We start from the raw sequence: 12198 nt of genomic DNA, 5'->3' as shown, positions 1-12198 counted from the left end.
CCAAAACCGATTTTATAACACCCAGTCGAAAATCGTTGCCAGCCCGGCAGCTACAGCCAGAACGAGGACACCTACAAAACTGAGGATGATTCCCAATAACTCTTTCGAATCTGGAGGTTGGAACGGGCCAGTATACTCGAACGATGGACCTTCTAACCTTTCAATGCCATTGAGGTCCATTGATAATCTCTCAAATACAGACCCGCCTGCATCGGACGAATGAACGTGGGGCTTAAGGAGAGGTGTGGATGCGCTTCCGTCATAATCATCTTCCGCATAATTTCCAGTCTTGTCTTCGGTATCCAACAACGCATCTGCCGTTGTCGGAGCCGACAAGTCTTCCACACTCGGTATAGCTTCTAATCTCCCGTTACCTGATGCGGATACAGAACGTCCTAATATGTTTGATCGCCAGTTTTGGGCGAATGGATGGTGACTCTCAATTGGGTTTGGCTGATCGAGATCGTGCGGAGAGATAGGGGAAATCGGCGGAAGGAAGGGAGCGGATGCTAGTACGTTTGGAGACCGGGCAATGGATAGCGAGGATGAGTGAGAGCGTGTTCGCTCTAGATGTGGGGATGGAAAGGGCATTTTGTTGTTGCTAGGGCAGTTACATACGATGGAAAGAGAAAATGCGTGTTGCAGACGGCTCGCGTCGACGTCGGTTCCCGATCGATCTGATGTCGTGTTCGGAACCTTAAAGTTATTCGTTCTTGCTTTTCAACTCATCTCTACAACCCAATCATGGAAGACCCGTGGGCAACCCCAACATGGTCGACTCCAGCTAAACCATCCGCAAAGCCGGAGACAACGATACTCCCGAGCAACCCATGGGGAGCTCCTCCTACGCCAGCCGGTCCAAGGACCGCTACGTTCGAAGACAAGGACAAGACAAAGAGTCCCACAGGAGGAAAGGCGTTAGGATTGTCTGACGTGGTGGAAAATGCTTGGGGTGCAGAGTCTGAAGCTGCAACACTATCGCTTCCAACGTTACCTACTAGCCCTATCAGATCGAAAGTAGAAGCTGACCCAGATCCTGGGGCTGTATGGGGAGGTGACCCAGCACCAGCTTCACCGGTACCTCTGCCAGGCTCCCCAAAGGCTTCTTCAAAGTCAGCAGTAGATCTTGCTGCTTCCAATCCCTTACCGGAAATACCCGAGCTATCTGCATCCACTGCGGCGATAACATACACGCTTCCAAGGCCGTCATTGCCCGGAGAAGAGACAGCTATCAGCTCAAGAGTGGGACCCGAAGGAGACCATGGAGCTATATGGGGCAATGATCCGGCCGCACTTCTGTCGACACCATCTTCAGAAGAAATAGCAGGCAATCTTGCGGTCAACGAGCCAACTTCCATCATCTCAACTGAATCATCAATAGGTCCGCCAGTATCGCCTCAAGCTAGCGGTCTGCAAACGCCAATTAGCTACAGTCCCCTTAGCAAATCATTGGGGGGGTTAGGAAGCTCATCTGTGGAAGAACTCCCTACTCCGACATTACCAAAATCACCTTCATTTGGAGAAGAGTTTGGCGGGTTCTCAGACTTTGCAGCCCCGGCAGCAAGCAGCAGCGATCCATGGGGAAGTAATATAAAGGAGAGCGATAATGATGTGTGGGGCAATGATGATTGGGACACATCCTTGACTAGGTCTGCCTCTGGTGTGCACTCCATAGAGGAGGTGCCTGAAGAGAGAGAATCGAAAGTGGATGATGAAGAGGTCGCCTGGGGGGCTCCTGCTGTAGGACTCGGTTTAGGAACGTCCTCAGCGACGAAGCCGAAGGGAGATGATGATTGGGAAGAAGCTCAGAGAAGGATTAAGATCCAAGAAGAGCGAGCTGTGGGTATACTCCATTGACATTATGAATTTAATGCTAATTTTAATGTCTGCGGTAGCCACGAGAGAAGATGGAAGAACTTAAAGGTTTATGGACCAAAGTAGCGGAAAGCGTAATGGCTGGAGGGGTGGGACTCGAAAAGATGACCGGAGCGGAAGAGCTCCAGTATGAGCAGACGATCAATAAGGTATTTGAGGATGCGTGAGTCTGGTTTCTGGTTACCCGTAACAACAACAATAGCTGACATGTCAAAAGCGTTGAAAGTTTCAGATCACTCTCCACCATTCCTCCCGAGATAAACACATATCCACCCGTCCTTTCTTCACTTGTAACCCACGAGCGTTTCGATTATTCTCTGCAACGCCCTAATCTCGACCCTTCCTCTTCTCTACTTTCCGCAGCCGCCCGTTCCGTTCGACGTCCTAAACGTGTCGATCCACTAAGCTTGTCACTGACTTCCAACGGTGACGCATCGTGGTCCAGTCGATCGAGATTGGGCGAGCCAGAGAACCAGGGTGATGGTCGGTCTGAGGGCAAGGAAGAAGGGAACAAGAGTAGATGGTCATTATGGGGAAGGAGACCGGCATCTGAAAGGCAACTTACCACTTCTGGAGGTGGCATATTAGAGGTCAAACCTATGACACGGACTGCAACTGGTGATACCACTCAATCCGGTCCATCATCAGATGCAAAACCACCTTCCATTCCCGCCTCTCACGCTGCCTCAGTCTCTGTTCCTTCCCGTTCCACGTCTCCCGCGTCATCAATACATCAGAACCCCATAACTGAAGCCCAACCTCTTCCTCCTGCCAAACATGCAACAGCCCCCCCACCATCAGCCGTTTCGCGATTTTTCGGCCGTCTTTCCCGTCGACCTTCCCAACAACCTTCTACCTCCACATCTACACCTGACGTTGACGCGAAGGACTTTGAGCTGTCCGCTTCGGACTTTTCATTCCTCTCAGATATCCCTGGTGTGCCTGAGCAGCCTCAAGGCAAAGGGGTGGCAGACCTATTATCGCTGGAGCCCGGCGCAAATGAGCCTATAGCGAGTCTAGAGAACTTGTTAAGTTCCAAGGTTACGGATCTACCAAAACCTCTTGCTCCACCACCAAAAGTCTCACAGGAACCGACAGCGTCAACGCTAAGTGGTGCGGGAAGATCAACAAGCGGAAGGTTTATTGCCAGGATGAAGGCACCTTCTGCACCTCAGCCGAATGATATGGACCTGTTGGGAGGGTTGGACTTTGGGAGTCCAGGTGGAAGTGGAAGTGGGACGCCCAATATGTTATCGCCTACGTCGACAGGGTCTGGTTTGGCCGTTCGAGGTGAAAGTGATAGTGGTCTGGCTTGGGATGATTTCGCAGGATTAATGTCTTCTGGTGCAAGCTCTGGTCAGATGGGGCAATCGGCGTCCACGAATAACTCTCCGATCACTCCCTCAATACATTCTACACCGGCGATATCTTTTTCTTCTCCACCTTCAGCAGCTATGAACGTGGCAATGTCTTCCGTACCTCTTAAGTTCCAGCCTCAGAGTCCAGCTGTGCCAAAGCCTTCAACTGAGCACATCTCTCTGAATGACGACTTTGGCGACTTCGGTGACTTTGGGTCAACAAGCAACAGAGGGGTGGCGTCAAGTGCAAAGGATAATTCTTATGACTTTGGCGATTTTTCATCACCCGTTTCCTCTTTAGCTCCCACACCTTCCACTAAATCTCAATCTCCCATTCAGCCTCGTCTGCCATTAGGCCAACCTTCTTCATCCTCATCTCACTCTCGACCACCTTCCATGTCATTTGACCATTCTCATACGCTCAATCTGCTCTCTGGCGCATCTGCCTCCAAAGGCAAGAGGTGGCCCGCCCCTCCCAGTCCTGTACCCCCACAATTGGAACCCCCTCCCAGAGCTTCATCAGCAAACGGTTCAAAAGGATTCCCATTCTTAATACCTCCTCCCCCTGGAGGATCGGCTAAACGAGGCGGTGATTTGCTTGGGGGTGTCGAACCTTCCACGCCTTCCTTAGGAAGCTCTAAAACAACCACTGTGGCTGAGATGGGGACAATGGGGGGTCTCAATGCGCTTTCGCCGAGCCCCACACCACCTCTTCCTTTTACGTCTGCTCCTGTTTTTAGCTTGATGGGTGGGGCTACACTGAAGCCTTCCCAAACGCCGGGACAAGGGACGGGAAGTGGACAGGGGGGACTGTCGGCACAGGATCTGTCATTCTTTGATAGCTTATAACTCATGACATCATGTAACAGGAGAAGAATAGAGTACAGTAAAAAGCATCTGTCATTAAAGATAGCAATGTACTACATACCAGTTACATGCATTGTTCCCCCAAGATAGGATGAGAGGTAACTACCGTACTCCTTCATGTAATGGAATAATGGAACCTCATGTCAAAATAATACTCCACGTCAAGCCATGCCTGGTCCATGAAGAGGTTGCAAAAGTGGGAGTGGCCTTGGCCAGTTGTATCGTAGCCATGGAGATATTATGTAGCAAATCAGCGACGATTCAAGATAAGGGCGAGACACTGACCATCTGCATAGATAAGATGCCATCGTCCTTGAGTAAATAAGATACATACCGGATGGTTTGAGATGGTCTCTTCCGAACTCGTGAAGCATGATAGTGGCGGAGTCATACATTCGCTGGCTCTATGTAGGGAGCTCTTTTCTCCCATGTGTCACACTTTCTGATGAGGGCAGCCGCATTAGCGTTCCATTCTCCATTCTTCGATAGCTTGTCATTTATCTTATCAATGAAAAGGTTTCATCTTCTCTTCATACTCATCATCATTTCCTTGTATACTTGAATGTCGAATAAGCAAGTTAACTCGAAGAATGAATTCGCAGTTGACCCCACTCATTGCTGAGAATGAAGAACGGTGAAATTACAGAAAAATGTTTCAAAGGATTGATGTGTTTGAAAGCGGATGGGTGACTGGAGATGTGACGGGGCTGATGCCACTAGTAGTACTAGAAGAGGCAATGATAGTGCCAGAATAAGAAGCATAACCATGGATACTACTGAATATAAGTAAGGGTCAACAAATACAATGTGTTTATGATAGATCCATGATTGACTGGATCTTATACAAGTTCGTCGTCGTTTTAGGCGTCATTATTGTTTGAGAAGACAGCGAAGACAAGATAGCAGCAGACGACGAGCGAAGATGTTGACTATCGTTGAGGCAAAAAGAGCAAAAAGAAAACTGCCCCGGAGAGACTCGAACTCTCGACCGTCTGATTATTAGTGATAATTAATTATTAACTAACAGTCAACCGCTGTAACCAACTCAGCCACGGGGCAATTGATTGCAAACTGCAAAAAAACCAATCCTCACAACCTGTATACATCCCGATGTTTTCAGAAGCCATTATTTGTTCATATTTTGTTCGTAAGTTTTGTCACAGGGGTTATTCAAATGTTGATTATTAGATTGTGAACTCAAGGCACATATGCAACATGAGGGGTTTGCTTTCCTTCAACACATGCATATATGAGGTAGCGACGACTAGGCTAGCTAGCGTTCTTTCGTGAGATTCCACAGTTTCGTTACTACTATCAGACGTAAAAAAAAAGAAAAGGAAAAGTAAAAAAAAAAGATATCTGGAACATGTTTCGTCAGGTATTCACTAGACGATGCCAAGTGAACCTTTTTTCTTAAACTATCTCGTACGCCGTCAATAAATGCTTGATTCTACATTTTCCTCCCCTCCGCATCTCTCACGCTACTCCTTCATTCACTTATTTATACCCCACTTAATACCTTGGGCTGTTGGGTTGGTTTGCAAACGGATTACTCGAGCTATACGGTCCCGAATAACTCGCTCGAGTCGCATGCCCCTGCCCATGCTGCCCCGCATGCCCTTGGTACCCGTAAGCTTGATTAGGCTGGAGAGGAGTATATAACATTCCCATTCCTCCGTCGCGTCCATCAAACGCATCAAACACTCCCTGCCCAGTCCCGACTGCGCCGCTAACACTCCCGCCAGGGGGGTGGCTCGTCGTCGCCGCAAGAGGAGGGTATGTGGGTAAACCGTATCCTCTGGCGGATGAAGTAGACGATGGAGGGTCGTACTCACTTGTGGGTCGGGGTCGATAATCGTTCGATGGGGAGATACCGATGTGAGGCTGCATTTGGTATTGCCCTGAAGGATTTGTTCTGTGCCCATGGCCGTGAGATTGTTCGCCAAGTGAAGATCGGTGAACATGTCCACGCCCATGGTGCGGAGGATATGGCCCGGGCATCATCCAATTCTGCCCCTGCATCGCCGCTAGCTCTGCCTGCTCTTGCAGATATTCCAGTTGTGGGTAAGAAGCATTGTGCAATGATGACTGCTTACTGTGCCCACCCTGCTGCCTCCTCTCCCATTCCCTAATCGCATCATCACGGTTCAACACTGGCGTTAACGAGTTTCGAGAACCGTTCGGATCTTGAGCACCGAAATGCACCAGCCGTGCGAGGGCAGGAGGGATAGCATCCATTTGGTTGATCGTATTTGCACGATGACGAGAAGCCGGGTAATACGAGTTGGGAGGAGGGTTGGAGATGACGGGGACATTACTGGGAGGTTGGCGGAGGGAAGCGTGCGAACCAGAATTGTTGACCGATGGACCACGCTGTTGGTAACCCGCAGACGATGGAGGAGCCACCTGCTGACCCCATTGGCCCGAAGGCTGTCTCTGTTGCGCATGATGATGATGCGATGCCGTTGAAGGCATCTGTTGACTGACGACTCTTTGGTGTCCATATCCTGATCCTCCCCCACCACCGCCTGCAGCGTGTGTATGTGCTGGGGCCTGCGCCTGCGCTATATCGTAACCAGATGAGAACGGCCCTGCTCTCTGAGCGTTCTGCTGTGCTTGCACTTGAGCAGTATATGACTGATGCTGCGCAAGTTGCTGATTATAAGCCGCGGCATCCGAATAGATACGTTGAGATCGCGAAGAGGGAGGACTTTGGACAAGGCCGCCGTACTTTTTGGAAGGGGTCGAAGTGGATGGAGAGGATTCGGCTGATGACACTGGGAGTTTCTTGGCGGTGGTAGTTGCGTCAGGCTACGAATAAAACAATACTCAGTACCAGCTACAAGTGCAAACAAGGCGACGGCCTTACCTGCCATGGACCAGTCCATTTTTCGCCAGTAATGAACGGGTGCTTCAATGCTTGCTGAGGAGACCACCTCTTGATCGGATCCATATTCAACAAACCCTCAGCAAAGTCCACAAAACTTCTTCTCGTTGCCATTTCTACATTGTTCTTCTCATCAGGCAAGGTCCAACTCATCAAAGCAAAGAGAAAACTCACCTTTATCGATATCACTCTGCTTGGCACTTTTTTTCGCATAAGGATATTCCATGATCACATCCTTCAACTTGGTCTGCTTGAAATATTGTTTAGACGGCTGCTCGTCCGTCCTATGTTCCATAGAGTATTGCTGCATGGGTTTGAGCTTGTAGGTGTTCCGACCATAGGCGTCGGGAGTGATGTTGAAGAATTCGTGTGTTTGTTTACCAACTTCGAGAAGGTGGCTTGGTGGGTTTCTACAGTATCCCTCATTATCAGCGCTTCTCCTTCTCAACCGCATTGAAAACATACCCAAGCATATCCACGATTCTACTGATTTGATTATACTCGCTCGTTCCAGGGAACAGCGGCAACCCTAAAAACAACTCTACAACAATACATCCCAAAGACCACATATCGATACTGGTCGAGTAGGGTAGACCCAGCAGGACTTCGGGCGAACGATAAAATCGGGATTGAATATATGTGTAAACGGTTTGCATTTCATGGCATGCTGAGCCAAAGTCGATTACTTTAATTTGTGGCGATTGTAGCCTGGTTTTGTCAGCTTTATGATGGTATTAGAGAAGAGAGACGCACGATTTAAGCAGAATGTTTTCCGGTTTCAAATCGCAGTGTATCAACCTCGCGTCCTTCAACACTGACAGACAATCCAACAGTTGCTGAGTAAACACCTTGACCAATTGAGTACTTAACCCCTTGAATTGGTTCTGTTTGATAAGTTCGTACAGATTCGACGAGAGACATTCAAACACCAGGCAAAGGTGGTGCTTGTGAGTAAACGAATCGTGCATGCGGAGAATGTGATGTCGATCTTGCGGGTCGTGTTGAGTGTTCAGCTATTGAATAGTTAGCCTAATCGATTTCAGTAAACATAGAACACTTACTAGCTCAAGGATCGCCACCTCCATCTTACTCTGCTGCAAATAAGCAGGTTTATTTTTGACAACTTTAACCGCCACCAAATCGTGCGTCCTCATATTCTGGCATTTGACAACCTGCCCAAACGTACCCTGTCCCAACACATCAAGAATCAAGTACCGATCCCTCCCATCTTCCCCACCAAGTACATCGTTCACATACAGAATGTAATCCCAATCCTCATTATCCGCGCCATCGTTATGCACTGGTTTACTCGGTTTCGTAAGAACACGACGAGGGTTGTCAGACGTGACATAACGGAAGGAAGGGTTGCAGAGGGTGTAGGTTTCGGGAAGAGATGATGTAAGGCATTTAAGAGGCTAGCTCAAGTCAGCATGTCAAGAGCAAATTATGACTCACGCTCAAGTATTTCCCTGGCGCATCAGGATCCGCTCGACGTCCATTAGGAAGCGCATTGACCACAGCCCGCAAGTCAGCCAATCCTCTGATATCTCTAAACTCTTCTTCCCTCTTGCTAACTGCACTTGAGCTTCTCCTGTCGACCGCTGACCCTGCACCGGAACGGGATGGTATAGTCTGAGGAGGTGGCATGTTCGGATCGTACCTAGACTGAGGCGTTGTCGGCTGGCTGGCTGGATAGAGAGTTTGGCCCTGGGTTTGAGAAGCAGCAATACTTAACGGTCGCGACGACGTTGGAGGAGGACGCCCACCTACAGGCGACGCCTGAGGTCTGGTTGCAGTGGACTGAGGTGCATAATTTCTCGGAGAAGGAGGTTGGATGTGAGGCATACTGGGGCTTGACCACCCGGCATGCGGTATGTCATTCGGGTTGAGCAACGGCGAGTGACCGGGACTGCCCACTCCTACATTAGTATCAAGTGTACCAGGAGATATGAACGGGCTCAAGCCGTCACTTCCCCTGGAAGCGTATGAGCTTGATGATGGCATCCGGCTTTTTATCGACGGTCGGCGATATTCTGTCCATTGTGATGCACCGGCTGCGCCTGGGTGATATGGATCAATGGCAGAGGTTCCCGCAGAGTGGGAGTACGAATTGGATCTGTCTGTGACAGAAGGACCGGGATCGGAAGAACGTGCCGGAATGTATGCGTTGTTCGCGGCTTTGGTGGTAGGCGAGGGGTGCTCCGGCACTGCTGGAGGCGGGCGCGAAAGGTTGTGGGATGGGACAGGAAGTGGATTCATAGAGGATTGATTAACCATGTTTTGATATCCACCGCTTCTTGGTGAAACAACTGAATCTCTGTACCCAGCCTGCGCATAACCGTAACTTCCCCAGCCTGGTTGCTGCGGTTGTTGCTGTCCAGGATCGATGATGTCCATGTTTCCGAAGCCACTCTCAACATCGTCGCTCCTGTATGCGAAGGGATCCTTCTTCCTCCCGAGGGATGCACTGCGCCCTAGGTAGCTGTTTGCGGCGGGCATCTGGAGCTGGGAGTGGGGCTGGTGGTACGGGGAGTTGGAGTTGAAGAGAGGAAGCTGGAGGGGATCGTCGGGGAATGAATCTGCGGGAATCATCCCTGTTCCCTCTTCGGCGGCCGAAATGAAACAGTCGAAGGTCGGGGAATGGAATATATAAAGGGAGCAGCGGTGGTGATTAGTGAGACTTGGCGGTTGGCAGATTACCACGCACGCTGTTCATGCTCACTCCCTCCCTATGCCTCCACAGCAGTGACGGATACGGAGCCGGTCGCTCACTCGCGTCGCACACACGTGGATCGCACATGGCAACGACTATGAGTAAGGTAGAAGCCACGTGGATCCGCGACAACGAAAGCAACGCGCGGACGTGGCCTTATTATGATGATGGTATAGTCCACGTGTTTAATTGTCCACCCCGACATGTCATTAATGTTATTATGCGTATGATTACCTTCTTCATGGTCATGGACGCTATGACCGCTCTCCGCATCTTTAGGATGCTGCCATTTTACCTTGGCAGCAATACACACTCAGCCCCTTTTTCATCCATTCAAATTCATTCCGTAGTACAACCCATATAGAATGTCTTTCTTTCATCAATCCCCACGGCCGAGCTTGTCCAATGCCCGGATTCCTTGCTCTTCCCACTCCTCTTTGGTTACCCAGAACGCGTCCTTGTCCTTCATAATATCGGCAAGCACTGCACCACCCAGGAACACCATGTGTTTTCGTCGAGGAGGATCTTCAATTCGGATCTTAAAGTGCTGCGATACATCTTTAGACACCATTCTACAAGTAAAACCCAAGGACACACCTTTAGACGAGAAGTGTCATTACCCAACACCCGTGTCAAGTACAATTGCTTCATCTCTTTTTCGAGACGCGAGGGGAAACCCGGGTACATGGATGAGCCACCAGAAAGTACAATGTGCTTGTAAAGTTCTGTACGTGTGTCGACAGCCGCTTGTTGGATGGTGTTAAAGAGGAGCTCTGCGACACGTTAGCAAAATATAAAGGAAATGATAAACGGCGACTTACCAGCCACGCCAGGTTGCTCGACATCCACAAGATGAGGCTGGAACATACATTCCGGAGCTTCATACCTCTCTGAACCAACTTTGATTACTCTTCCATCAGGGAGCTATCATCGAATCAGCTTAGGACACTCCCTCGAACTCAATGATTCACTCACGGTATAGTTCTCTACCATGACAGTCGTTTCCTCGGCCAACTTCTTGTCCATTTCCAGATCATAACTCGTAAAGCATAAAGCCTCCTTGATACCTCTAACAGTCTCAAAGTCTGCTGTGCGCTCAAATGCGTATCCTCGCATAAGCAAAAGCTTGATCAGATATCGAGTCACATCCCGACCTGCCACGTCGAGACGGCGCGTCAAATGTGGTAGGGCGAAACCGTCGTACACGGGCACAATATGGGTCACACCGTCACCAGAGTCAACAACAACACCTGTTTGTAAACCTATTTTACCACTTTAGCGAGGAAGACATCAAAGCATGTAACATTCTTACTCACCCTGAGCATACAAAGTCAAGACGGCCTGGATGGCAACGTAAACACCTCCAAACCCATACTCCTCAAACATTACCTCACACATCTTTTGCCTGTTCGCCTTGGGGTTCATTGGAGGCTCCGTCAACAAGATCTTCTTGCCTCGAGGGTCCATATGCATCTTCTCATTGAACGTGTAATCCCAAAGATGTCGCATGTCTTCCCAGTTCTTAACGACACCGTGCTCCATAGGGTGAGTGACTTGGAGGTAAGACCGATTCTCTGCAGCCTCGTCACCAATCATGATATCTTTCAGTTGAGAAGTACCGAGACGCTCCTCGGCTCGAAGGATGGGGCGGCCAACGATAGATGGGAAGACTGGAGAAAGAAACGTCAGTCAGGCCATATATCTCTCTTCGGTGCTCGGACTTGCCATAATCGGGGAAGTTACTTCCGGCCCAGCCACATTTGACGAACTAGATATCTGTCAGCATCATCTTACCATTCCACGCACAACGGCTCATCATTCCCGGCCGGACGCTTATCCCATTCTGACCGACCACCAATGCTCAACCCCAGGGCAAGCTCATTTACGCCAGCTCCTAGGCCCAGGCTTGATGAACCAGAACACTTACACCTGTACCGTTATCAACTACAAGGGGGAGTGAGGGGTCCATTGCTTCTTGCTACGTTGTATATGTATCGATAGTGAGCGCGATTGTCGATATGTGCGATGCGGTGGCTGCCCTCAAACGTCACCACCTCAATCCACCACCATGCCCTGAGTTAGGCATGGAGAATTCTTACACGCGGTTACACGCGCCTGGATGAAAGATCTTCACGCCTTACTCCAAAAGTCACGGCCATTTGGCTTATGTAATATAGTATTCTCCCGGGCTCCCGGCGGCCGATTAATTCATGACTAGGTGCGCGGTGGCCCTGGTGAGTGGATAATCGTTATAAGAGGATAACATATGTAAGATTCTGTCCAAGAAAAGTGTAGGGAAGGTTGCCGTTAGGGAAAAAAGGTCAAAAAGATAATGAAAGGAAAGCGCTATGAACACAGTTGCTATGACGGATGTTCTGTATAACATGACTAGACTCTTCCCTCGTCCTCCCCGGCCTCCCCACATTCACTCTCTCGACCTTTCCCGGCGTTCTTCTTCCTTTCAGTTTATACTCCCTCTCATACGGCAAAGACTACTA

The 12198-nt window shown here is 49.6% G+C and overlaps 4 protein-coding genes and 1 non-coding gene across 5 annotated transcripts; 1 reads left to right on the top strand and 4 right to left on the bottom strand.

Moving 5' to 3' along the window:
* Nucleotides 1-12: 12 nt before the first annotated feature.
* Nucleotides 13-591, bottom strand: CNBH3230 (hypothetical protein; the record flags this gene model as incomplete). Its single annotated transcript, XM_768778.1, has 1 exon — nucleotides 13-591. The coding sequence occupies one exon, from the start codon at nucleotides 589-591 to the stop codon at nucleotides 13-15; it is 579 nt and encodes a 192-aa protein (XP_773871.1).
* A 153-nt stretch (nucleotides 592-744) lies between these two features.
* CNBH3220 (hypothetical protein) lies at nucleotides 745-4082 on the top strand (the record flags this gene model as incomplete). Its single annotated transcript, XM_768777.1, has 3 exons — nucleotides 745-1839; nucleotides 1896-2038; nucleotides 2093-4082. 3 exons carry the CDS (start codon nucleotides 745-747, stop codon nucleotides 4080-4082), a joined length of 3228 nt encoding a protein of 1075 aa, XP_773870.1.
* A 979-nt stretch (nucleotides 4083-5061) lies between these two features.
* Nucleotides 5062-5159, bottom strand: CNBHt100. Its single transcript has 2 exons — nucleotides 5121-5159; nucleotides 5062-5098 (listed from the first exon to the last, which is right to left on the bottom strand). It is a non-coding gene; the product is annotated as a tRNA-Asn (tRNA).
* A 453-nt stretch (nucleotides 5160-5612) lies between these two features.
* CNBH3210 (hypothetical protein) lies at nucleotides 5613-8634 on the bottom strand (the record flags this gene model as incomplete). The annotated part of the gene is made up of 7 exons (XM_768776.1): nucleotides 5613-6911; nucleotides 6970-7103; nucleotides 7162-7397; nucleotides 7453-7695; nucleotides 7741-8000; nucleotides 8049-8402; nucleotides 8443-8634. 7 exons carry the CDS (start codon nucleotides 8632-8634, stop codon nucleotides 5613-5615), a joined length of 2718 nt encoding a protein of 905 aa, XP_773869.1.
* Nucleotides 8635-10079: 1445 nt separating this feature from the next.
* On the bottom strand, nucleotides 10080-11669 carry CNBH3200 (hypothetical protein; the record flags this gene model as incomplete). The annotated part of the gene is made up of 7 exons (XM_768775.1): nucleotides 10080-10247; nucleotides 10298-10473; nucleotides 10522-10624; nucleotides 10676-10962; nucleotides 11017-11370; nucleotides 11426-11468; nucleotides 11628-11669. 7 exons carry the CDS (start codon nucleotides 11667-11669, stop codon nucleotides 10080-10082), a joined length of 1173 nt encoding a protein of 390 aa, XP_773868.1.
* Between the last annotated feature and the right edge of the window lie 529 nt (nucleotides 11670-12198).

This window comes from Cryptococcus neoformans, chromosome 8, assembly GCF_000149385.1.
Source record: "Cryptococcus neoformans var. neoformans B-3501A chromosome 8, whole genome shotgun sequence".
Lineage (NCBI taxonomy): Eukaryota > Fungi > Basidiomycota > Tremellomycetes > Tremellales > Cryptococcaceae > Cryptococcus > Cryptococcus deneoformans.
This window is presented reverse-complemented; position numbering and strand designations above follow the sequence as displayed.